This window comes from Castanea sativa, chromosome 4, assembly GCF_040712315.1.
Source record: "Castanea sativa cultivar Marrone di Chiusa Pesio chromosome 4, ASM4071231v1".
Lineage (NCBI taxonomy): Eukaryota > Viridiplantae > Streptophyta > Magnoliopsida > Fagales > Fagaceae > Castanea > Castanea sativa.
The window spans coordinates 46,836,290-46,859,757 of NC_134016.1; the positions used below are offsets into that span (position 1 = coordinate 46,836,290).

Here is a 23,468-nt window from a genome sequence, read left to right on the forward strand (position 1 = left end):
TATAAAATCTCTTATTGTCAAACTCACATGATTTTTAAAATCAAATCACGTATAAAAAAAATTATTAGTTTTTTCACATAATTAAGAACCATAATCAGACTGACAATTCAAATACAATCATATTTACATTATAAATGAGAAAAATAAAAAAATAATAAAGTCAAGTTCAAACAACATAGTGTTATGCGTTATTATTACCATATAACTAGGGCGATGATTTCAGTTACAAGATTTTCACTATTGTGTTAAGTTTTTACATATATAATAACGCATAAGAACATTTTTACATAAAAAACACAAACCAATTACAGAGAATAATTTTTTAAAAAAAACTTTAGGCATTGTAGTTACAGTGCCAGTTGAATAAACAAAAGGATTGAATAAACGGGAATAAAAAACTGACTAACTAAACCAAAACACTATTGTAGCTACAGTGCTGCACAATTCAAAAATATTGGATGTACAATGACAAGACACTGTGCGCGCATTCGCGCTTTTATTATAAATAAGTAATTTTCAGCTCGACTTATTACATGTGTATAAGCCTAGGTTGGATTGTCGAAGGATTGTGCATATATATTTCATGCTTTTTAAAATTTTAGGGTTCGTTTGGTATTGCTGTTCTAGTAACGTTATTTGTATTTTTCGGAAATACATGTGGATGAAAAAATGTATAGAAATACGTGTAATGTTGTTTCAAAATTGAAAATTGTTGCTTAAAATTCTATACCAAACGGCCAAGTTTTTATAAACTATTTAAGTACTTTTAAATAGTTAAATAAATATTTACCATTCATATAATTTGCCTAAATTATATTTCAAAATTTCTAATTTGTGAAAATTAATGATTAAGATACCAAACTTAATCAAACTGAAAATGAAAATAATATTATAAAATAAATTTGTATATATGGTGGGTGGAGTTTTTTGCCTACGTGGTTGATACAAACTATTACTTTGAATTTGACCCAACTCAAATCCAATCCAACAATGAAAAATGATTCCAATCATCAATAATTTTATGGGTTGGCCACACATTTTTTCCACGGAGAGTCCCCCAAAAACATCTATTACATTCACAAGAAATTACACAACTTTTTCACATGTGTTGAGTTTGTATATTTTTTCAAATACTCGTATACACTGACTACTTAGATCACTTCTTTGAAATTGCAAGCATATTTTTAAATTTCCAAATTTTTGAAACTTCACTACAAAGGTGTGAATATCAGCAGTTGTACATAGTTAGTATTGAAAAATTAGGGAGTACAAAAAACTACTCATGCATGGAGTACAAAAACACCACATACGTAACAACCATCAAACAAAGCACTTAGCTATTACCTCTGCGTTCTGGTCACAGCAAGCTTGACCCAAAGGATAAATAGACAGCACGTTGGTCTTGCAAAATCAAGGACTTGCAGATGGTGACCCAACTACCAGTTGGTTTTGTGTCCACGAAGTGCGCTGACTCGTCATGTGGAGTTGGGAAGATGGACGCCAGAAGAGTTCAGAAGTTGTTTAACCAAAAATAGACGAAAGGTGATGGGCAATGTATTCTGAAGAGGTACTCGAGTTTGGAGAACTCGAGTACCATTGATTATGCATTTATGTGGTGGTTGCCGTCAGGGAAGTCGGTGCTTGCAATAAGTATGGAACGTATTACTCGAGTCTTCAGGACTTGAGTACTATTAGGAAGTACCCGAGTCCTTCAAAGTCGAGTATTCCTCGGGTATGATATAGTAATCATACAGATTAGTACTCGAGTTTAAAGAGCTCGAGTACGACTAACGGGTACTCGAGCTTGGGGTACTCGAGTATCATTTATTATCTGTTTACTGTCTCTCCATCTTCCTACAGTTCTCGAAATTTTATACAGTGAATAAATTGATCCAGTCCAAAAGACAGGATCACAAGTCAAAACTACTGAAGTAATCAAATCCCAAGAGCCCCACACCCTAACCCTGCCCCAACCATGATTTAGATCTTCCTTCTTAGATTAATACACAATTCGTTGCTCAATAACTCAAAAGAATTAGTGATTTGAAAAGTCTCTAGACTTATGACAGAGTCCACTTTGCTCATCTGTAATATTGTTACCTTTGAGCCAGGATAACACTAGAGCCAAACTTGAACTTTTAGAAATTATATTTCCTAAAAAGCTTAGATAGTTTCTTTAGATCCCAACAAAAGGCAACACAAGGAATTGAATGGCATCCACTAGTTAAGCAATGTTTTGCTGATTGCAACTTATTTACATGTGCAACCAGAAACCTAACCTTATTCAACAAGTATCCTTAACAATCCAGAGAGAGCAGATACAGTCAACTCATCCCCGTTTTCTTCTCCTCACTGGTTCCGTAACTGGTCTCACCTTGCCTAAAAATAACACAAGCAAATACTCATATTCAAATCATTTAACCATAAAGAGATGCATATGTAATCAGTATAAGAGGGGAGAGCACTATGTCCAGTCCCACAGTCAGGAGGATGTGTCCGTGTCCGTTGCGGCCTTCGCGGCCGATCCTCACTGTGTGAAGCCTCAGGTGGGGGGGTGGGTATCTCTGTCTGGATGGCACCAGGGGTGGGTAGCCTAGGGGTGGGCATGAATCTCATCTCATCTCTACCACATACATCTCCGGGGATAGTGCCGGTAGTCGGTGGGGGAGAGGATGTGGGTGGGCAGGTATCATCGCGAACCATGGATGGGGACCGACATGTCTGGGCAAACGTATGGGATGGACCCGCACCATCATGTGCCATGGAGCCCATGTCATAACGAGTGTCCTGCATCATCTCATCTGATGTCTGACTTGCCTCCTCCATCGTGTGGTCATGCACGGGTGTGTGACGGCCACCCGATGTGTGACGGCTCGCAGTTGTGGGATGCCGACTAGATGCATGGCACTGACTAGATTGACGGCCTCCATGCCCTCGACGTCCACCTGCTTGCCGACCACGCCTTACAGCCGGTTCACTTGCGTTGCCCACAGTGCGTACATCATCCAAGGTCAATCGACTGATTTCTTCAACAGATTGCAAGGCATTCATACAGTCCGTGTAGATCTCAGACCCTGATTCGAACTTCGCCATAATCCTCAACTGTGATTCAACCTGTCACAAGTATACAAGAGTAGTGTTAGGATTTGGAACTAAACTATGCAAAGCAAGGTACATTTATAATAGAACAATCTTTGTAAACTTACCAAAGTGTCCCAGTATGAGGTCTCTTTTGTAATATGCCGAACAGTGATGGAACGATACCACACCATATACTCGTCATTGTAGTTCATTAACCCATGAAAGGGCGGTGCTTCAGCAATTGTGGCATGCGCAGCCCATCTAGCAATATGAGTGGCATGTTCTTGAACCCAATTTTTTTCCTGCTTGCCTTGGAGCATTATCTTGTGAAGTTCAATTGAAGTATCGACATTGTCCGGTACGCCTTGCTTCATCCCAAACTATCGAAGAACACGTTCGGGGTAATGGCCTTCAATCACCCAAAAATGTATGAGCGGCACGATGGACCTCCATATGTGTTGGCCTGCCGTACAATATGCGGGCAGGGAACCCAAATAATCTCTATATGGCTCCCAGACAATCTATAATGATCCAACAAATGCAAACAACCATATTAACAATATATGTGTAACGATATCTTACAAACAACCATACAAACAACCATAAAGTGGTTGGTTCCCACTTGTAAGGCACGATACCTGATTTGGCCGGAGCGAAGCAAGCGACACACGATAGGCGCGTAGGACATGCATTGGATGGTCAGTTGTTATCTTAGCCCCTTTCCATCTATCAAACAACACAGACATAACCTTCATATTAATTACTTACATAATTCTCATGCGAAAGAAATTAATGTGGAAATGTAAAACGATAACTAAGTTGAAGATCCTACACACCTAACAGTAAGTGGACCTGGGGGCAGTGCCTGCTGTGGATGCCTCATCACAGGACATATTTGCGGAAACCTCGCCCACGCCTACAACTGCACTAATAGCAGTGCACCACCAATTTACTTGGCTGTCTTCTCTGATGCCTTACAGAGGTGTCTATATAGCCAACTTAGTGTTGCACTACCCCAACTATAATTCTTTCCATTGCTGATTGGATTGAAAAATTGTAGATACATGATTGAGAGCCGTTCGCCAGATTTGTCCATAAACAATATACTACCCAACATTTGGAGTATGTAATACCGAGCATACTGTTGCACACGCACCTCAGTGGCGTCAACAGGAAGAAGGTTACGAAACTGCTCCTCCAGCCATTTGGCTTTTATCCTCGGCCCTTCCAACACTGCAGTGTTCTTTTTTGTACCAACTGGTCTGTCCGGTGGAAGGAAGCCTAGCAAATCTATGCAAAAGTCACGCCAGTTGTCCATATGGGTAAATCCTACCACCGGCAAGCCATGTACAGGTACCCCCAGGATGACCTCTATGTCTTGTAGCGTGATGGTCATCTCACCGTGTGGCAAGTGGAATGAGTGCGTCTCTGGCCGCCATCTCTCCACTAAGGCCGTGATCAGTGCATGGTCAAGGTCCATATGTGAGACTCGAAGTAGCCCATCTAACCCCGCATCTGTGATGTAAGTGGCAATCCGTGGATCTAACCCACCATCAAACAGACCTTTATCTCGGTGACGACAAGTCAGAACACCTGGCACTTCCTGCAAACAAAGTAGCTTAGTATTAATAATAACATTCACTAACCACGTAATAATTACACTTCAAACATAATGCCCAAAATCTTTCTACTACATATATTGATTACAATGACACAAGTGCATACCTCGCCTGCCAAAGGAGCATCCCAAAGCAAACTTGAACGATGCATAGGTTGCCTCGTCAAGACAGTCCCTATAGAGGGTCTTGCTCGATGTGGGTCCATACCTGGTATAAATTAAAGGTGATTAATGACCCATTAGCATATTCATCAAATACCCATAAGCTAAATCAAAATGATAGCATCTCACTAATTTTTTTTACTTGTTCTTATATCAATAATTTTTTATGGCCTTTAAGAGGGGAAATGCTATTGTTGAGGGTGGCTCAAGTGTAATTTTATTGAACCAAATTGCTAAAGTCAGTACCTATATATACATGTTCTCTTTCTTCAACCCTTTGTTTAGTTTTAAGTTATATTTAATATTTAGTTGTATTTTAAAGTTAGTATTGGAATTTGTATATCAATGAATATACCAATTGTTTGATTAATTGCAAAATATAAACAATAGGCTATATATATATATATATATATAAAATAAATAATGACCAACAATTATTATGACCAAAAACATGCAGTAAATAAACAGACCCTTCATCTAGTTTAGGTGTAGGAACCGCTCTCGACCCTTCTGCAGAATTACATTACCAAACTATGGTCCAAAGTTAGGATAAATTCTTCAGAAAGTGTTAGGAACTCACATGAAGTTCAATTCAATGGATTGGCCTCCACTACAGACCTTCTTTCCATATTCTAGGAAGGGTTTTTCTAAGTGAGATATGTCCTAAACATGCAAATTGCTTTAAGAAAACCTAGATCAAAATAAACATAAGCACAATTCAAGCATACATAAGGGGTGAGTTTCCTATTTCTAAGTTTTTAGCTTAGGCTAACATCAACCAAACATGCATTAAATTAATAAAATAAAAGATAAAGATTTCTAAGGTTTCTGCAATGTGTACACATGACCAATATTTCTGACATAGGTCTCTAGGGTGGTGCTACATAGAACATACACACTTAAGAGGAAAAACCCTTCTCTATTCTAATTTCTATTCTAAGTATGTTCCTAAGCTATAATTAATTGAAAATTAGAACAAAAATAATTAAACATGTAAAATTAAAAGGCAAAAAATATGATATAAAAAATGAAAAAAACACACACACACACACAAAGAAAGGAAGATTTACCTCTACTGTAGACAAGGATCTTGAAGCTTAAATTAAATGGTCCTTTCAGTCTTTGGGCTGAATGATACTATAGAAGACAGTACAAACAATGTTAGAAATCCTTAAACTCAAACATCAACGACCATGGAGAGATTTTTTGACCACCCCGAAAAAAACAAAAAAAAAACAAAAAACTATAGAACTTTAAAAGGGGAAGTTCCCTTTTTTTTTTTCCCTCAAAAACTCTCCTAAGCACTTGATTGATTTTCTTTAAAGGGCTCTAATCTAAGCCTTTCAATTCATGTGTTCTTTCTATTTTTAAAACTAATAAGTTCTTTCTAATAAGTGAGTTCTTTCAATTCATGTTTTTTAAATTCACAATATCCAAGATTCAACATAGCACAATCACAAACTAATATAATTCTATAAGGAATATTTCCACAACTACCAAATCAAAAAGAGGAAAAGAATGTCAAATCCGTTCATGACCCAACAAATACAAACTCGCATCCTCCTATATATATATATATATATATATCATCACTTCCTATTAGCAACATTGATCCAAAACAAATTGCATTTTGGATTATTCTAGACTATCAAGCAATAAAAAAAACAACACAGTAATTTCCCAATAAACGTAACACAACACAGCTCATTGCAATAAAAAAAATTCCTACATATCAACAACAGAATGAATCAAACAGTTTCAGAATAAAACTAAAATAAAAGGAACCACGTAACATAAACAACACAGTAATTCCCCTCTAAAACTTCATAACAAGGAACAAAGAGACACACCCAAATCAAAAAAGATCAAATAATTGAAAACTCCAAACATCCTTTATTTATTTATGTTAAGACACACTTATCATAGTTTAATAGAATTAGCTTCACTTCAATTTCTTGACTCCTTTTAATTACAACAATGCAACATGCACCCTCCTCTACTCTCAATTTCGTTTCACAATGTTTTCAAAAAACAAATAAACAAAACAAAAAACCAGCCAACAATATTTCATTTCTTGTCAAAATTTCACAACAATTTTCATTGTTTTCTTTGCATTTTACACAACAATGAACAACATTTTAGATCCAACACAATTATAAAAAATAACACAATTAATAATCAAAATTACCACAATTAGTTAAAAACTCATGGAAAGAACAAAAAAAAAACCCCAAACATTGCTAACCTTTGAGTGTGAGGTCGCCGGTGATAAAATGGGTTTGAGAGTGCGAGGTCGCCGGCGATGAAATGGGTTTGGGGTTTGAACGCCGGTGCCGGCAAAGAAACGGGTTTGGGAGTCCGACGTTGCCGGCGATGAAAGGGGTTTGGGGTTTCTACGGCGGCGCCAGTAATGAAACGGGTTTGGGAGTCCGAGTTTTACCAGCGATGAAATGGGTTTTCGGTTTGGAGAGTGAGAGTGTGCAACTGAGTGAGAAATGAGAGATGAGAGAGTAGAAATGACCGGTTTTAGTGCGCCATACTCGAGTATGATATAATCGAGTACTTTCAATACTACCCGAGCCCATGAAACTCGAGTATAATGGGCATATACACAAAATTGCAATCCAGATTTATACTCGAGCCTCGCACACTCGAGTACCATGAAAAGTACCTGAGTTCTTAAAACTCGAGTACTAATTTGTATATACAATTTTGTACCAGTCTTAATTGTCCGGCAAGAAGGGATAGGAATCCAGATTAGTACTCGCGTTTCAAAAACTCGGGTACCATGAAAAGTACTCGAGTATACGAAACTCGAGTATAAATCTGGATTCCCATCCCTTGTTCCCACACAATCCAGACTGGTTCAAAATTGTATATACAGATTAGTACTCGAGTTTTAAGAACTCGGGTACTTTTCATGGTACTCGAGTGTGCGAGGCTCGAGTATCAGTCTGGATTATCCCATCGCATGGTGGTGTACAATCCAGATTGGTAACCGAGTTTAGTGGACTCGGGTACCAGATTTTCCATTACTCGAGTTCTCCAAACTCGAGTACTTGGTGAATTTTTTTAAAATAGATATTCCACGCTGGCATGCCACGGTGGAAGTGTAAAATTGAGTACTCGAGTTCACCAAACTCGAGTACTGGAAAAAGTGGTATATCCCCAATTAGTTCCGAAACAGTGTTTTCTGCCTAAATTTTTTTAGAAATGGTGGTATTGGGCCGATTTGGCCCAAAAGAAATTACCTCTTGATTTATGGGCAGTTTACTTTGGGCCTTAGAAGAAACATGTGCTGGTTGCTCACCTTCATTATAATATGCTGTCCATGATAGCACAGTATTTTGGGCCTTGGAAAGTCCAATAAGAAGAGATGGGTCACTAAGACCCGAGTCAGACAAGGAAGGTTGATATTCTTTGGATGGGGGGAGGAGGGGGTTCTTGTTGTAGTCTATAACCTTCAGTAGTTCTACTAGACTCTGATTGGGTTGATAGGAATGGTTTAGTTGCAACTGGACGGTCTGTCTCCATGGGGGTAAGTGAGGTTAGAGTTGTGGGTTCAGAGATATCTGGTTGGATAACTGGTTGGGATTGGGTGGGAAGGTTTGGGTATTTGCTTAAAGAGATGTGTTTGGAAGTGACATAATCAGCCAAATTTTCAAACCTTGTCAGATTATTCCTCGATCCGACTGCTTAGGTTTCCTTGGCTCCCGCATCCTGCAGCGCGTGTATTCTACGCTCTTCTTGCTCCTAGGCTACTGCCTCCTTCCTTCCCTCATCTTCCTCATCACTAGATTGATTCCTTTCAGCAATGAATTCCACCCATCGTGAAGTTCTTTTACTAGCTGCTTCTGCCTTCAACCATGGCCCAAATCCAAACGGTTCCTTGAAGTTTGATTGCACTTCTGCATCTGCCCAACGACATCTTGCTTTTAAATGACCCAACCTACCACATTTGAAACAAAACTCTGCAATTCTCTCATATTTATACCGAATCCAAAGATTCGGTTGTGTGTTTCTGTCCAGAAAAAAACCACTCATCAGTGGGTCTACAACCTTTAATTCAACCTTTACTCTTAAGAATTTTCTCATACAAACTCCCCCACTACCAGTAAAGTCCACCTCTAACACTTCTCCCACTAGAGCACCAATCTCCTCTGCATTTTCCTTCGACATATATTCAATGGGGAGTCCATGTATTTGAACCCATAAAGGGATACTCGAAAAATCCATATCCTCAACAGAAATATTCTGGTGCCACTGTTTAAGGATAAGAGGAAACCCTTCAATATTCCAAGGCCCCAGTTCTAGGATCCTCTTTTTATCTCCTTCACAAGCAAACTTGAACAGAAAAATATTTTCCTTTAGATCTACAATCTACACACCTTTGGAGGTCCTCCATACTTTTAGAATAATAGCCCTTGTTGCATTTTTGTTGATGTTTCTGTCTGATAAAAGCTTTCCTACCAAACCTGTATTGAACAGTTCTTCAACAGCCTTTTCACTAGCTTTTAACTTTATTGCTTTAGAGCATCTACACCAGTTCATGTAAAAATTTTTAAAACAGAAAAAACTACCAATTTTACACATTTTGAGAAAAAAAACACCCACATTAGTGGGTGTAAAAATGTTTAAAACTGTGAAAATCCATCCATGAGCTACAGTAACTATGTAAATAAACACGGTTACTGTAGCTTGTTTATCCCTTTTTTTTATAATTTCTCGTTTGCTCGTTTTTTTTTTCTCTTCTCCGTGCTCAACAATCCTAATTAACTGCTCATCTTCTTCTTTTTCCTCATATGCACAAAAACACACCCACACACAAACACATCTACACAAAAATCAACACAGATACACTAGCTCAAAAAAAAAAAAAAATAGAGATACACAAACACGGAGCTCATGGATTGTGGATCGGAGCTCGGATCGGAGATGTGGATGGTGGATCGGAGCTCGTGGCTCGGAGCTGTGGATCGAAGTGTGGATTGTGGATTGAAGCTCGTGGTCGGAGCTGTGGATGGTGGATTGGAGCTGTGGATGGTGGATCGGAGCTCGTGAATTGAAGCTGTGGATCGGAGCTTGGATTGGAGCTCGTGGCTTGGAGCTATGGATCGGAGTGTGGATCGTGGGTCGGAGCTCGAATCGGAGCTGTGGATGGTGGATCGGAGCTCGTGGCTCGGAGCTGTGGATCGGAGTGGGGATCGTGGGTCGGAGCTCGGATCGAAGAATGGGTGATCTGGAAAATGCGGAGAGAGAGAGAGAGAGAGAGAGAGAGAGCGATTTCAGAAAAAATGGGTAGAGAGAAAGAATGAGAGAGCGTGCGCGTATGTATAGTGTTAGTTAAGAGAAATAATAAAAAAAATTTGAGAAAGTTGATTATTTAATTAAAAAAGGTGGTAGAATAGATGAACTGATGTGGGTGTTTTGTAAAAATGAATGTGTAAAATAAAAAAAGTAGGTTTTTAGTATAAAAATAGATGTGTAAAATAAATGAGCTGGTGTGGATGCTCTTACCTGTGCATTTGAGTTTCTTTGTTTCATTAGTTAAAGCTTCCACCAGCATTGATTGGTTTTCCATAGGAATAATAAAGTGGTTAAAGGGTGGAGCCCCTTGCCCACTGGCACAATTGGCTCTAATCAAGAAAAAGGGTTATAAATTTAGGGTGGGTTATGGATTTGGCTGATTAGGTAAAAGAAATAAAGATGGTCAAAAGATATTCAGGAAGGTATATCCAACAAGGGAAACTTTGATGGTTGAAGTAGTAGGTGGAGATGGAAAAAGGGGATTTTGGGGTTAGGTTGTAATAAAGATGGAAAGATAAACTATGAGAAGATGAAGGGAGATGGCAACAGATGAAGAATAAAGAGTGAAAGACCTCGAGCCCAAACTCAGGTTAGGAAGCCTTGACCCTACTCAAGAAGAAAGCAGTTATACATATAGAACTTAAATCATATGTACCTATTGTATTGAAATATTAAAAATGAAATGTTTTTAAATACGTTGCATGAATAAATTAGGTCTACCAAATGAATTCAAAATAGGATTAACTTGGTTTATGATCTATTAATTATTTTAACAATAGGTTTTAGAACATTCTTTTTTAAATTAGTAATCTAATAATAGGTTTTATAACAAACTTCTATAAAAATAAAATAATAATAAATAAATGCTAAGGCTCTTATCTTAGTGCCGTTTTCATGACTTAAGGTGGTCACCTTGCTCTCCTAGACTCTAAAGTTAAGTGCCTCACTAAGGGCGCTCGCCTTTAACTACAATGGCATCTTGTCATTGTTACCCTCCCTTATCTTCTTCTACCCCTCTCTCTCTCTCTCTCTCTCTCTCTCTCTCACAACATTTTTTTCCCTTTATTTTTTCTCTCTCTCCTTTATTTGGGATTTCATATCTAGCATCCCCTATTGCTCTAAGAACTCAACCACACTTAGCAAATTCTGAAAGACAACCCAGCACCAGCGTCAATCTAAGTGGCATCACTCCAAATACCCAAACTCGCCTTCGATCTTCGTTGGCGAGTCTCGAAGTACTCAGGATTTGCAAGTGGGTTTGTTGATTCATTTCATTGAAAATGGGTTTGATTTTTTTATCATTCATCTCTTGATGAGTTCGCATGCAATGGTGGTTGTTTGATGGTTGAGGTGGGCTGTGTGGTGGAGGCTGTAGCAGGTTTGTGATCTAGGTGCCCATCATCGCCAAATTATTGAAATTTTAGCATGCAACAAGCTTACGAAGTTAGCAAGATTGTTAAACATTGTATTTGCCTCCCAGTAACTAATTACTACTCTCAAGATATGATCCTTAGGATCTACAGATATGCCAGATTCCTTAAGTGTAGATATGACCCCTATGGAATAAGGATAGGTGTCCAGGTTTCATTCAACTCAGAAAAAAAATTCCACAGCCAATATCTAGCAGCAATATTGGATCAAACTCCCAAATTTTAGGAAAATTCTAGGCCTAACTTGCAAAATCTCATCATCTCATGTAAGACTAACCACCCCAGATTCACGGGTTCAAGTGATCATCTCCTAAAATGGCCGTCCACATAAAGTTTGATCAGCCCACCACTTTTGCTGGGTCATGTCCCAAAATATCTATTCACTTAATTTTCAACCCATCCTCTAGGTGGAAACTTTTAAGTTTTGGCTTCCATTATTACTTAGCTTGGAAAAATTATTTGACACAAAAAAAAATTACTTAGACACATCCAAACCTCGCCGCACTTGTCTACGAAGCCAAACCCCAATGACCAATTGGCACTCCCCTCATACGTACAGAGATTATGTCAAAACTGTTACGGCAACAACTTTAGCAAGAACTTTACTGCAACTACTTTTAAATTCATCCAAAATGTTATAGAATATAAGAACATGGCAAACAATCTAAGCTTGTAGTCACTATGGAATACAAGCATTTCTTGATATCCAAATCATTAGCTACAATGTACCCGAACAAACATAGTGACCTTAACACATATCATTCTAATTAACCTCAAATTTGTAGAAATATGTCACAAATCCATTATAAGTAGCATAACATTATGCAAGAATTACTCTTAAAATTCACAAAAAAATTAGTAAAATTATGGACTATGTGAAAAAAGACATTTTGGCCAAATATAAAGTTACCCACAAAAGAAAAATGGTAATTTTTCAGCATACTTAGATTGTACTGGATTTTTCAGGGGTATATATGTCTTTTCAGGTGTATAAGGTGTGGTATGCTGATCTGTTTCTTTTGTACAAGTGTCCATCTTTTATTGGTGCTGAGTTGAGTTTGAGTCTCTGTCCTGAGAGAGATGAAAGAAAGAAAGAAATGGAGAGTTGTGAAAATCAAAGAAAGGAAACAGAGAAGCTGAAAGGAGAAAGAGCCGTTGGGTTGTGGGAGTGTGAGTTGGTGAGAGTCTCTGTCCTGAGAGAGATGAAGGAAAGAAACGGAGAGGTTGTGAAAATCAAAGAAAAGAAACAGAGGCTGAAAGGAGAAAGAGCCGTTGGAGTGATTTGGAACGGTATATGAACTGAACTGCATTATATATTGAAGCAATTACCCTGATATTGTCTAAAACACTTTCAGTATTTCTTCCTTTTCTTCTTTCTTTTGCTTGTGCTTGCTCCATGTCAGAAATGGGAAGCACCTTCATGTCTTTGAGCTTCTCATAGACTTTCTTGGCATTGTCCTCCGCCTTCTTCAGCTTCAACTGTGCGAAGTTCACCTCCTCAACCGCCTCTCCCAGCTCGTTCATCATATTCCGTATCATCTTCTTCAGAGACATGACGATCCGATCCGGATGTACTTGCCTCTAGTAACAAAGGCTAGCACATCCGGATCCGATCGTCATGTCTCTGAAGAAGATGATACGGAAGATGATGAACGAGCTGGGAGAGGCGGTTGAGGAGGTGAACTTCGCACAGTTGAAGCTGAAGAAGGCGGAGGACAATGCCAAGAAAGTCTTTGAGAAGCTCAAAGACATGAAGGTGCTTCCCATTTCTGACATGGAGGAGGCACCGTTCATCCTCTCTATCTTCAGACTGAGATGGGCTTCGCCGGAAAAGGAAATCTCAGCTCCGAGTTTTCAGTTGAGGCAAGAGGCGAGCTGGTTCGGTTTGCGGCACTCCACCAACTCTCTTTAGTTACAAACTGATCGGGATAGGTAAGGGAGTAGGTAGGGGGCTTGGGATCGCTAGAGTTGGGTTTAGCTAATACTCTGTAACAGGCACGCATGAATGAGTTCTTTTTTTTTTTATTTTTTTTTTATCACATTAATGAATAGTGATAATAGTGGTTCTAAACCAAAGAAGTTGAAGCAGATTGATAATTGTTGATTTGAGCACAGTGGGCGCGAGGTTGAAGATGATTGAATTGGGGGTTACCGTTGGTGTTTTAAATATAGGCGCAACGCACCGTTTCACTAAAGGAGCAACGCACCGTTTTATGTGTTGTTATTTAAGATGTCGTCTTGCTTGAGTAAAGAAGCCGTTAGTTCTGGCGCGACGATCAGTTAGTTGGGTAGTTAGTTCTGTTTCCTTCCTAATTTCACGGAACGGATCCGTATAGTGTGGATTAAGTTGTTATTCAGTTTCTTAGGCAGATTGTATTATAAATATCTTTGTACTCTTCAGTTTTATCATTAAGCAAGAAATATCAATTCTCTCAGTGAATCAATCTCTCTCTAAGAAAATTTATTTGTTAATGCCTAAATATTCTTGCTTGATGCTTATTCCAGGCAACCCCTAACCGCTAATTCATAGGGTTATCTATAATTTTCTTGTTATTTTAATTTTCCTCTTGGTTGTCCTGCATCAATATCTGGACAGATATCATTTTTTTATGTATTCATCTTATACCACAGCAGTAAATTATTAAATAGACAAATCTTTTTCTTCAGTGTTTCTTTTGCGTGTTGGCAGTGTGGCTATTACCATGCTTCCTTTTAAAGACTGTTCGCGAGGTCATTCATATGGTATATGCGCACAATGATTCATGGTGGCAATCTGTTGCTTCATTATTTGCCTCACTGGTTTCACAGACATATTCAACCACAATCTTTCTATCAGGTATTGCTCTTTTCAATCTAGTGTGCAACTTGCAAATTATACACTTTGAAAACTATGGGAAGCTTTTGGAAAGGGATCTAGATGTTTCGGTGTACATAGAGGGGCACATTCGTCTAAAGCATAACCTATCCAAAATTAGCCACCGGTTCCGAATATATCTTGTTCTGCAGTTGTTAGTTGTGACAGCTAGTCAATTTGTGGCTCTGCTAGAGACCACGGGAAACCCTGATATTATTAACTTCATAAATGGTGGTGATTTTGCAGTAATTGCAGAAAGTGTGTTCCTTCATAGGTAGAGATTTCATAGATGATATCATATTGAATCTTAAAACGTTGATATTAATATTTCAAGCATAATTTTAAGAAATCTGATTAAAAATTTCTTCTATTTTGGACATTAATCCTTTGTTTTTTTTTTTTTCTTTTTCATCTTCTTTTTTCAAGAAAAAAATATTCACATAGATATTATATGTGCATAGAGCTTCATAGCATTCCACACAACTAAATGAAATTTGCATTATTTTGTGTAATAGTTCAAGAACTCACATAATTTTCATTCTTACAGTGCTTAATTGGGGCCGTGGCAGGTATCCTCTATCGATGAGCTTGTTGGGCTCGTAATTTGCCTTCATTCAGCTGCAAAGATTTCATATAGATCTCTAAGTCTTGCAGCAATTTCAAGCAGATGGCATGCTTTAGTTACCCGCTCCCCAATGATGTTTCTCAAAGGGGAATTTCAAGTAATGGTGGGAATTTGGAGGCTGCTATTTTAGCAGGTTCATTGCCCATCAACTACTCAGAAAGTGATCTGGAGTCAATCGATTATTTCCCAGTACCTAAAAATACTCAAATGGCCCCTTACATATCCATGTATCATAAGAGAGAAGCTTTTGGTACATCTACAAACACTTTCTGCACTATTGTCTTAAAAAAATGCAGCTGAAGATAGCCATTGACTAGAATAACTTGACTAATGGATTTACATTCTATATGATAGTCGTTTTGTGATTCATCAGTTTTGTTTTCTCCCTGATAGTTAGGACATGTTGGTTAAATTAGTGTGAGCAAGCTAACACTCAATTGGGTGAGAGCTTTATTGCATCAGAAATGCAATGGCTCTCTTGTTGCAAGTCTTTCAAGAGACTTAGGATTACTCTCTCTCCTCACAAATAGACACAGATTAGAGATGTTTGTTACACCTCAACCTGATAAATAATTAATTTCAGCTGCAGATTTCCCTTTTTGTCATTCTACTATATTTAAGGTCAATAAGTCTTCACCTTCAATTTTGTCCAAGTCATGCCCTTGCAACATACTGCTTTACTCTAAACTGATCATATCAGACATATCATCTTTATTATTCACACAATGGATACACTTATTGCTCTGAATTTATGTACATGCTCATGAAGTTTTAATCAACTTCACTAGGTTTTGCAGTTATGCACATGCAGTCCAACCTTGGCGGAGCAACCATATTCAGATGGATGATTAATAGGCCGCTTATTAATACAATTTTCTTTCTCGAGTTCTCCCTACTTTTTGTACTAGGGAAGACCATAACTTTCACTACGAAGTGACAGTGTTAAGAACCCACTTGGACAACAGTGGCAAGGCAATCTTTTGTCTGGCCTGTTTTTTTTAAGGCAGCAGACTGATTACACCAACAAGACTGCTTGTGCCTTGCAGTTCATTAGCTTCTAATCGAGAATTAAAACTTTATTTATGCCTAACATAATATTGTTGCCTGGTATAACTGACAGATATTATTGGACTTTTTTTTTTGGTAAGACCATATTATATAATGAAATAGTTTCACACGGCTCATTCTATTTGCCAGTGCCGTGAGATAATACTATCAATCACCAGTCTAAAGGTCCTTTCAACTAAGAAATTTTAAGTTATGGCTGAAAAGCATACATCTCTCCATCAAAATGTTGTGTAATCCTGTTTCCCATACTCGGTCCGTAAGTGTTCCTCATACTCATCAACAATTTACGTTACCAGCATAGTTATTAGTATCAGTTAATATGGCCTACTGCCAAGGCGTCTTCTCAACAGGATCAATTAATATGGCCTACTATTGTGGGTAAGTGTACTATTAAAGAAGCAACTAGATATCTATACGAAATCAAGGATACAACAGCTAACCCTAGTGATTGGAATTGGATATGGAAAATTCCATGTGTATACAAAATTCAAATTTTCATATGGAAATGTTGCCACAATCGACTCCCTACCAGATCCTTTTTAGCATTTATCCATCATGATATTGATCCTACTTGACCTCGATGCAGTCATGTTGAAACAACCTCACATGTTAGTAGAAATTGTCCTTGGGATAAAGAATTATGGATAGAATTTACCAGGACAAAGAGTTTTTTTTTTTTTTTTTTTTTCACTCTCCCACGGTTAATTGGTTAAAAGCAAATCTCACCAATACAAACCTTGTAGGGTCTTCTTTTACACCCTGAAACATTATATTTGCTTATGGTCTTTGGCACCTCTGGCTTGATTGTAATGATACGATTTTTCGTCCCCCTTCAGCTTCTCTCCATCAATGCATTTACAAGACACAACAACTAGCCTCAGAATTTTTCTATTTAGTACACTCCTCTGTTTTTACAAAAACTAAAATCACCACACATATTTCATGGCAGCCCCCCCACAAAATCCTTTTATAGCTTTGAATACTAATGTGTACAAGGTAACCCAAGATTTGCTGGGGAAGGGAGCGTCCTTAAGGATAGCCAAGGGAACTGGATTAATGGCTGTTCAATGCATATTGATTTCGACACAAATAATGCTGCTAAATTATGGGCAGTTAGATAAGATTTATTAATTGTCTGGGAACTTGATTACAAATTTATAGACTTGCAAATTAATTTTGATATTATGATATGTTGGTTAACATCAAATGAGACCACGACTTTGGCTATGGCTCTATTTATTTGTGATTGCAGGGCCCTACTAAGCAGAGCATGGACCGTCCTATCACGTCACATCTTTCGTGAAGCCAACAATATCGCAGATGGTCTGGTCAAGAGAGGAGTAATGCAAAGAAGCAGCCTAGTAAAATATGCACAATGTCCTACTTTTGTAATTAATCTCTATATATGGGATCTTTTGGGGAAAAAAAAAAAGCACTCCCAAAGAGTCCTTAACATCCTTGAACGCTAGACTCCGTCCAAAAATGACTAATGGACCAACTTTTATAACTAATATTTAGTCAAATAAAACGTCCCCTCTTTCTACCAAAAAATAAGCATACTTGTTAGTATCGCTTAGTATCGCATAATTGTGTCATACGTATCGTGTTATGTATCAGTTGAAGGTAAAAAGTAGCTTATCATAGATATGTATTGATCATGCTCATAAATCATATGATGCATAAATCTGCATTGTAAATCCCATGCGTATCGGACGATACTTAGAAATATGATAGATTAGATTTATTTATTTTTGATAAAATTTGTGCTTTGATTGAATTGTTAAAAAAATTAGGCTACTTGATTGAGCCCACTAATTTATTTCTGAGGACCAGAGCACAAGAGTAAGTCGGTGAAAGCTTATGCTCGAGGAAAACGGTGAATGCAATGGAATAATATGAAGGCCTTTAGCTGTTTATATGTTTGTCCGCTTTCTAAGAAAAATTACAGCATCAGTAATTAACAACTAACAAAATGCACTTGTAGATACCAGGTAATGAATAACAATTAGTTTATTTTATTGCAGAAAAATGAGAGGAAGTGCAGATTCATATTTTTATGGATCAAATAATTGAATAAACACAAATTAAAATTCACATTACTTGCATTAACCGTGCATCTTATACATACTGCCAACGGTACAACAACAACATTTCAACATCATCTTTGAGTAAATCATTTTTCTCACCCAATAACATCGTTGTTCATCAATGTCACTATCATGGAAACCTTGGACCTCATCATCCACCATCTTTACTGCTTTGAAAGAAAAACTACATTTAAAAACTAAATACATTCCATGAGTAAAAATATAAAATATGTAAATAGAAACTGTGATCATGCAATTGTATGTAATGGTGAGTGTTTGCAAGGAAAGTGTCAGCTATTCAATTTGAATAGCTAAACATATCAAGAACCTTCCGTAACTCATTTAGTATCCAATATGCGATAAAATTGAAATGATCTAACAAATAATATCTCACTTCAAAAGAAAGTAGAACAGAATTTTCAAGGTGATTAATAGCAGCTCAGTGTCATTTTATCATAAGGAAATTACTTTTTTGCCCACCCATAATAACTAATAATAACCTACCACGTGGTAGAAACAGAAGGTATCTCATCAGCACTCCTACAAGAGCAAGTTTGGAACATACCAGCCAATTGCTTACCAATGTACAACTGAAGGGCAAAGTAACTTTGTTAACACAGCAAGTGATAATTCCTAACTCATAAATTTATACAGGCAGAAACAAGTCGTAAATGAAGAAAACATAAATAATGATAAAGAATTAATGAAGTAAGTGGAAAAAAGAGAGGAAAAAAGACAGAAATAACAAAGAGAACATGTAAAGGAAGCAATCTATAAACCTTTTTTTTTTTTTTTTTGAATTGTAGTTTAGCAACATATAATGAACAAAATCAATACTTTGCCAAAGACAAAAGGTAAAATTTACAAGACATTCCCCCTTATCAACATACCATGTGTGAATTGTGAGGGTTATAAATTGCAATGGAAAGGAAGAAAATCTCAAATAGAAGCCAGTTGAGCTGTGTACTGACTAGATTTCAAGACTTCAAGATCTGAGGTCAAAACTTATGAAGCCACCCTGATACCTTAACAGACCACATAAAAATATTTGTATCAATCACATAGGCTACAAATAATCTTGAAAATTGATTTTCTAGTTACTTAAGTTTTTTGTTTATTTTGGAAGGGATGAGGGCACAAGGATTATTATCAAGTATATTATATAAAATTTTTACCAAAGAAAGTCGATCAACACAATCATTAACAAAACATAGATAACAGCCTCATGGTCCCACATGCCAAAAAAGCACCCTCTCGTACACCCATAAACTCTAGCAAACAAAGTGATACAGCATAAATAAAGGGAAGAAGTAGTAGGAATAAAATTGACATTGTATCAATATTAGTTACATGTAGCCAGAGCTGCATCATTTACAAAGATATATTCCCGAAATATTTAGACAAGTTTCAACTGAAATATGTCTTCAAAGAAAGATGTACATTGCAAAAAATAAAATGTCAGTTGTTAGTCTACACCTGCCAAAATCCATTATGCATCAATCCACCATTCTTGAACAGGTGAAGCATCTAATTCTCGTCACAACTCCTTTCTCACTCCTCTTCTAAAGGATCCTGGCTTCTTCTTTTTTTTTTTGCAGATGCTTAACAATTAGGTAGATAGAAAAGATTGATAAAGAAGATAAGGCACAAAGCTAAAAAAATTGCTTTGTAGTACTATCAGGCTGCCTTGCATTCTCGATCAAGTGAACCAGCTAGCTCTCATCATAAATCCTTTCTCACTCCTCTTCTAAAGGATTCTGACTTTGTTACTTTTGAAGAAGCTTACCAAATAGGTGGATATAAAGTTTGCTGAAGAAGATATGGCACAAAGCTTTTGCTCTAAAGCATTATCAGGCTGCCAGGTTGCTAAACCAGTCATGCTTAAGAACGGCCTCTGCAGTTATCCACTGCAAAGACTAAAGGAAGCACTCATAAATTTCATGACCATAAAGTTCCTAACTTATCAACAACAAAAAAAAGACCATAAAATTTCCAGAATGTGGAATCAAATTCTAATTTATTACTTTGCACATAGATATACCTTCCCTGGGTCGTAAGTTAAAAGTTTGTTCAACAAGTCAAATCCTGAATCACAAAGAACAGGAGATCCTATGAAGGATCTGGCAGGAAACTTTTTCCGCAACAGATTATACCTGAAACAAATTCAGCAATTACATTACTAAAAGAGAGAAAAAAATACTGAAAAACTAAATTTCATATACAAGATCCACACATCGTGAGCAGGTCCACCCAAGGCAATAAGGTTGGAGAAACACTGCCACTTGGAGGATTATAAATAGAGAGGAAAGCCACAACTTAATTAAAGATTAAGATGCATAAAGAGATATACTTACGGTTGCTTTATATCTGGTCTAACTCCCGACAATTTTGTTAATCCAGGCCAAATCTTATCAGTGGAGCAACCAGTGCAACTCTATTCTTAGATGAGACCCTCACATCCTTCTCTTCTCTATCCCACACAATTGGAGAGATCTTCCTCTTCTTTTCTGCAGGCAACCGAACCCCATCTTCATAACCTGCAACTATATCACCATTTGACAAATCTTCCACCTTTCTCTCCTCGATTCTACTGCCAAACCCACCTCTTCTAGATCCCCAGTCACGAGTTCTCGAAGAATAATGGTACCCATTCTTACTTCTAGCACCATGATCACGGCCCCGACCATATTCAGCACCATGAGAATCATTCCTGCAATGGTCATTCTGTATTTTGGAATGCTTATAAAAGTCCCTTCTCAAAATATCAACTTGCCCTGCCGCCATTTGATTCACAACCACAACTCTTCTCAATCAATAATCAAACTCAAAAAAATATAACAATCCCTAATCAAATCCCGACTCCCCAAACCCTAACCCCCAATTCAACAATTCCAAAATACAATAGGATAGCACTGTAGCACATAGAATTCCAGAATATAACAATTCCAGAATACAATAGAATTCAACAATTCCAAAAAAATGAGAATCTTTTTTTTTTTTTTTTGGATTTAGAAGAACAAAAGGTTCAAATGCTATGCATCGATTTTTTTTTAACAACAATTCATGAATACAAAAATTATACATAACTAGTAGTAGACCCACGCAATGGGCAGAAAATTTTTTTATTTACTAAAGTGAAAAATACAGTTTCTCTTTTAAGAACTCAAAAGGTAATGCTAAAAACTTTTCATTGCTAACTAATAGTTAAAACTTGTATTGCATCATAAATAGGTCACGTAATAAATAAAAACTCAACCACCCAAAGTAAGGCCAAAATGGGCAAATGTATTTTTTGCACAAAAAAAAAAAAAAACAGCATTATGCTTTTGAAACTCGATTTTCTCAAAATCAAGTTAAGCCCTATAGCGATGTTTTAAGGAGCCTATAGCGGCGTTTTGTAACTCGAGCTTCATGAACTCGAGTTATAGGTAAAAAAAAAAAGAGAAAAATTTGCATGTAACTCGAGTTCATGGAGCTCGAGTTACAAAACGTCACTATAGAGCTGTAGAATTTTTTTTTTTAAACTCGATTTTGAGAAAATCGAGTTTCAAAATAAAAGCATTTCCCTAATTAGTTTGGGAAATGGGGCATTTGCCCCTTTTTTTTGCGCGAAATGGGCATTTGCCCATTTTTGCCCCCAAAGTAAAAAGAAAATCTTTCAAAATAATCATATGTTAGACACTCTACCTCTCTCAAATAACAATAGCGTCTAGTTTATTATGAGAGCACAAAAATTTCAAACAGGGAACTAATCAAACTACACAATATTATAGCAATTTCAAAGGCTAACATTTACTTAACAGAAAATCGTGTTTTACTTTTCTCTATAAAAAATAATAATAATAATAATAATAAAAAAAATAATAAAAAAACTTGTTTTTGTAAAGAGAAAAGAAATTTAAATATCTTCAAGTTTCAACCCTCTGTTTTAATATTCACTTCAACTCTGAAATGATCACTTCAATAGAAACAATCTTTGTATCTTACTAATTAACATCTCTTGTATGATCAGTTACATGTTTTGGTTCTTGTTTTGAATTTGAAAGCAATTTAGACATTTACATCTAACACTGTCATCTAATAAGTAATAACCATAGTTCTACCCCTACATCACAAATCATAGAAATACAAAGAGAAGTATGACCCCAACAACCATTATGATTTTAATCAACAATATTGTAAACTAATGCATCAAGCATAAACTATCAATATGACTGGTTAGTAATAGGAAAAGAAGAAAACCTAAAAACTAAAAAATTCCTAGCTTTGGTCAACGTATGCTACACTAAATTGAGGTAGCAAACTTGAATTTTTTATAAAGGATCTTATATGTAATATAAATGTCTTGGGAGGAAAGAATAGTTCCCAACAAATTACTTGTTGAGTTAGAAGTAACAGAGCACTCCAATTAACAATTGCTAAAAAAAAATTTAGCAATAACCACCCAATGCATCAACATCATTTGTTCTAAAAATAAGTCATTTTTACATCAAAAAATTATTTTATTATTTCAACACATAATTTTACAATACACTTTATATTATATCTTTTATCCTTCGATCAATACAATAAAATAGTGTTAACTCAAAATTCGTATTAAAAAAAACAAACACAACCCAATGGTAGATAAACAAGTGACCACCAGCCAACAACCACTGTCACAACCACCGCATCCTCCACTCCATAACCCAAAAAGCACAACACAAATAAACCCAACCAAAGCTAGCCAAATACCTACAACAAAGCCATAGCCACCAGCAGCAAAAACACCAACAACAATCGCAAAAAGAACCCAACAACCACAATCAGACCACAGCCGCCAAAACCCAAAGGCCACAACTGGACCACCACCACCACCGAAACCCAAAGGACAACATCAAATACAACAATTGACATTACTCGTTTTTCAATTTCAATAACAAAATAAACAAATCAAGTAGAAACAATAGAAGACAACCATCGCATTATAAGAATTACTCGTCCCTGTCACAAGCCATAACTACTTTGATATTGATGATGCTGAAAATCATCAGTAGGTCACACGGTCCTCACGTACTCCCGATGAAGAACCTGCATAACACAAAAGCTGAAAACCTTAAGATGAGTACCGGTATGGTACCAACCAAAAACCCTTTCGACGGTCAAGTTAGAGAAATCTCTTGTTCGCAACTCTAGAATGCCAGAGTTGAGGTAAATAACGCGTACCTTGATTTGTGAGGGTTTTGGGGTATTTATA

General features: G+C 36.9%; 1 protein-coding gene and 1 long non-coding RNA gene across 3 annotated transcripts; both read right to left on the bottom strand.

The window, feature by feature from the left end:
* Window positions 1-3,917: 3,917 nt before the first annotated feature.
* LOC142633031 (serine/threonine-protein phosphatase 7 long form homolog) lies at window positions 3,918-4,561 on the bottom strand. The gene is made up of 2 exons (XM_075807317.1): window positions 4,146-4,561; window positions 3,918-4,047 (listed from the first exon to the last, which is right to left on the bottom strand). The coding sequence occupies exons 1-2, from the start codon at window positions 4,559-4,561 to the stop codon at window positions 3,918-3,920; spliced, it is 546 nt and encodes a 181-aa protein (XP_075663432.1).
* A 14,977-nt stretch (window positions 4,562-19,538) lies between these two features.
* Window positions 19,539-21,189, bottom strand: LOC142632022 (uncharacterized). Of its 2 annotated transcripts, none has more exons than XR_012843713.1 (3): window positions 20,587-21,189; window positions 20,274-20,385; window positions 19,539-20,139 (listed from the first exon to the last, which is right to left on the bottom strand). It is a non-coding gene; the product is annotated as an uncharacterized LOC142632022 (long non-coding RNA). The 2 variants fall into 2 exon arrangements; XR_012843714.1 differs by having other exon boundaries at window positions 19,539-20,148.
* Window positions 21,190-23,468: the final 2,279 nt, after the last annotated feature.

Bases quoted from the DNA above. Each gene is read 5' to 3' on its own strand.
- LOC142633031 (XM_075807317.1), bottom strand. From the start codon at position 4,561: ATGGACCTTGACCATGCACTGATCACGGCCTTAGTGGAGAGATGGCGG. The intron at 4,048-4,145 runs GTATCTACAATT...GTAAGGCATCAG, and splicing joins GGCGAACGGCTCTCAATCAT to AGAAGACAGCCAAGTAAATT.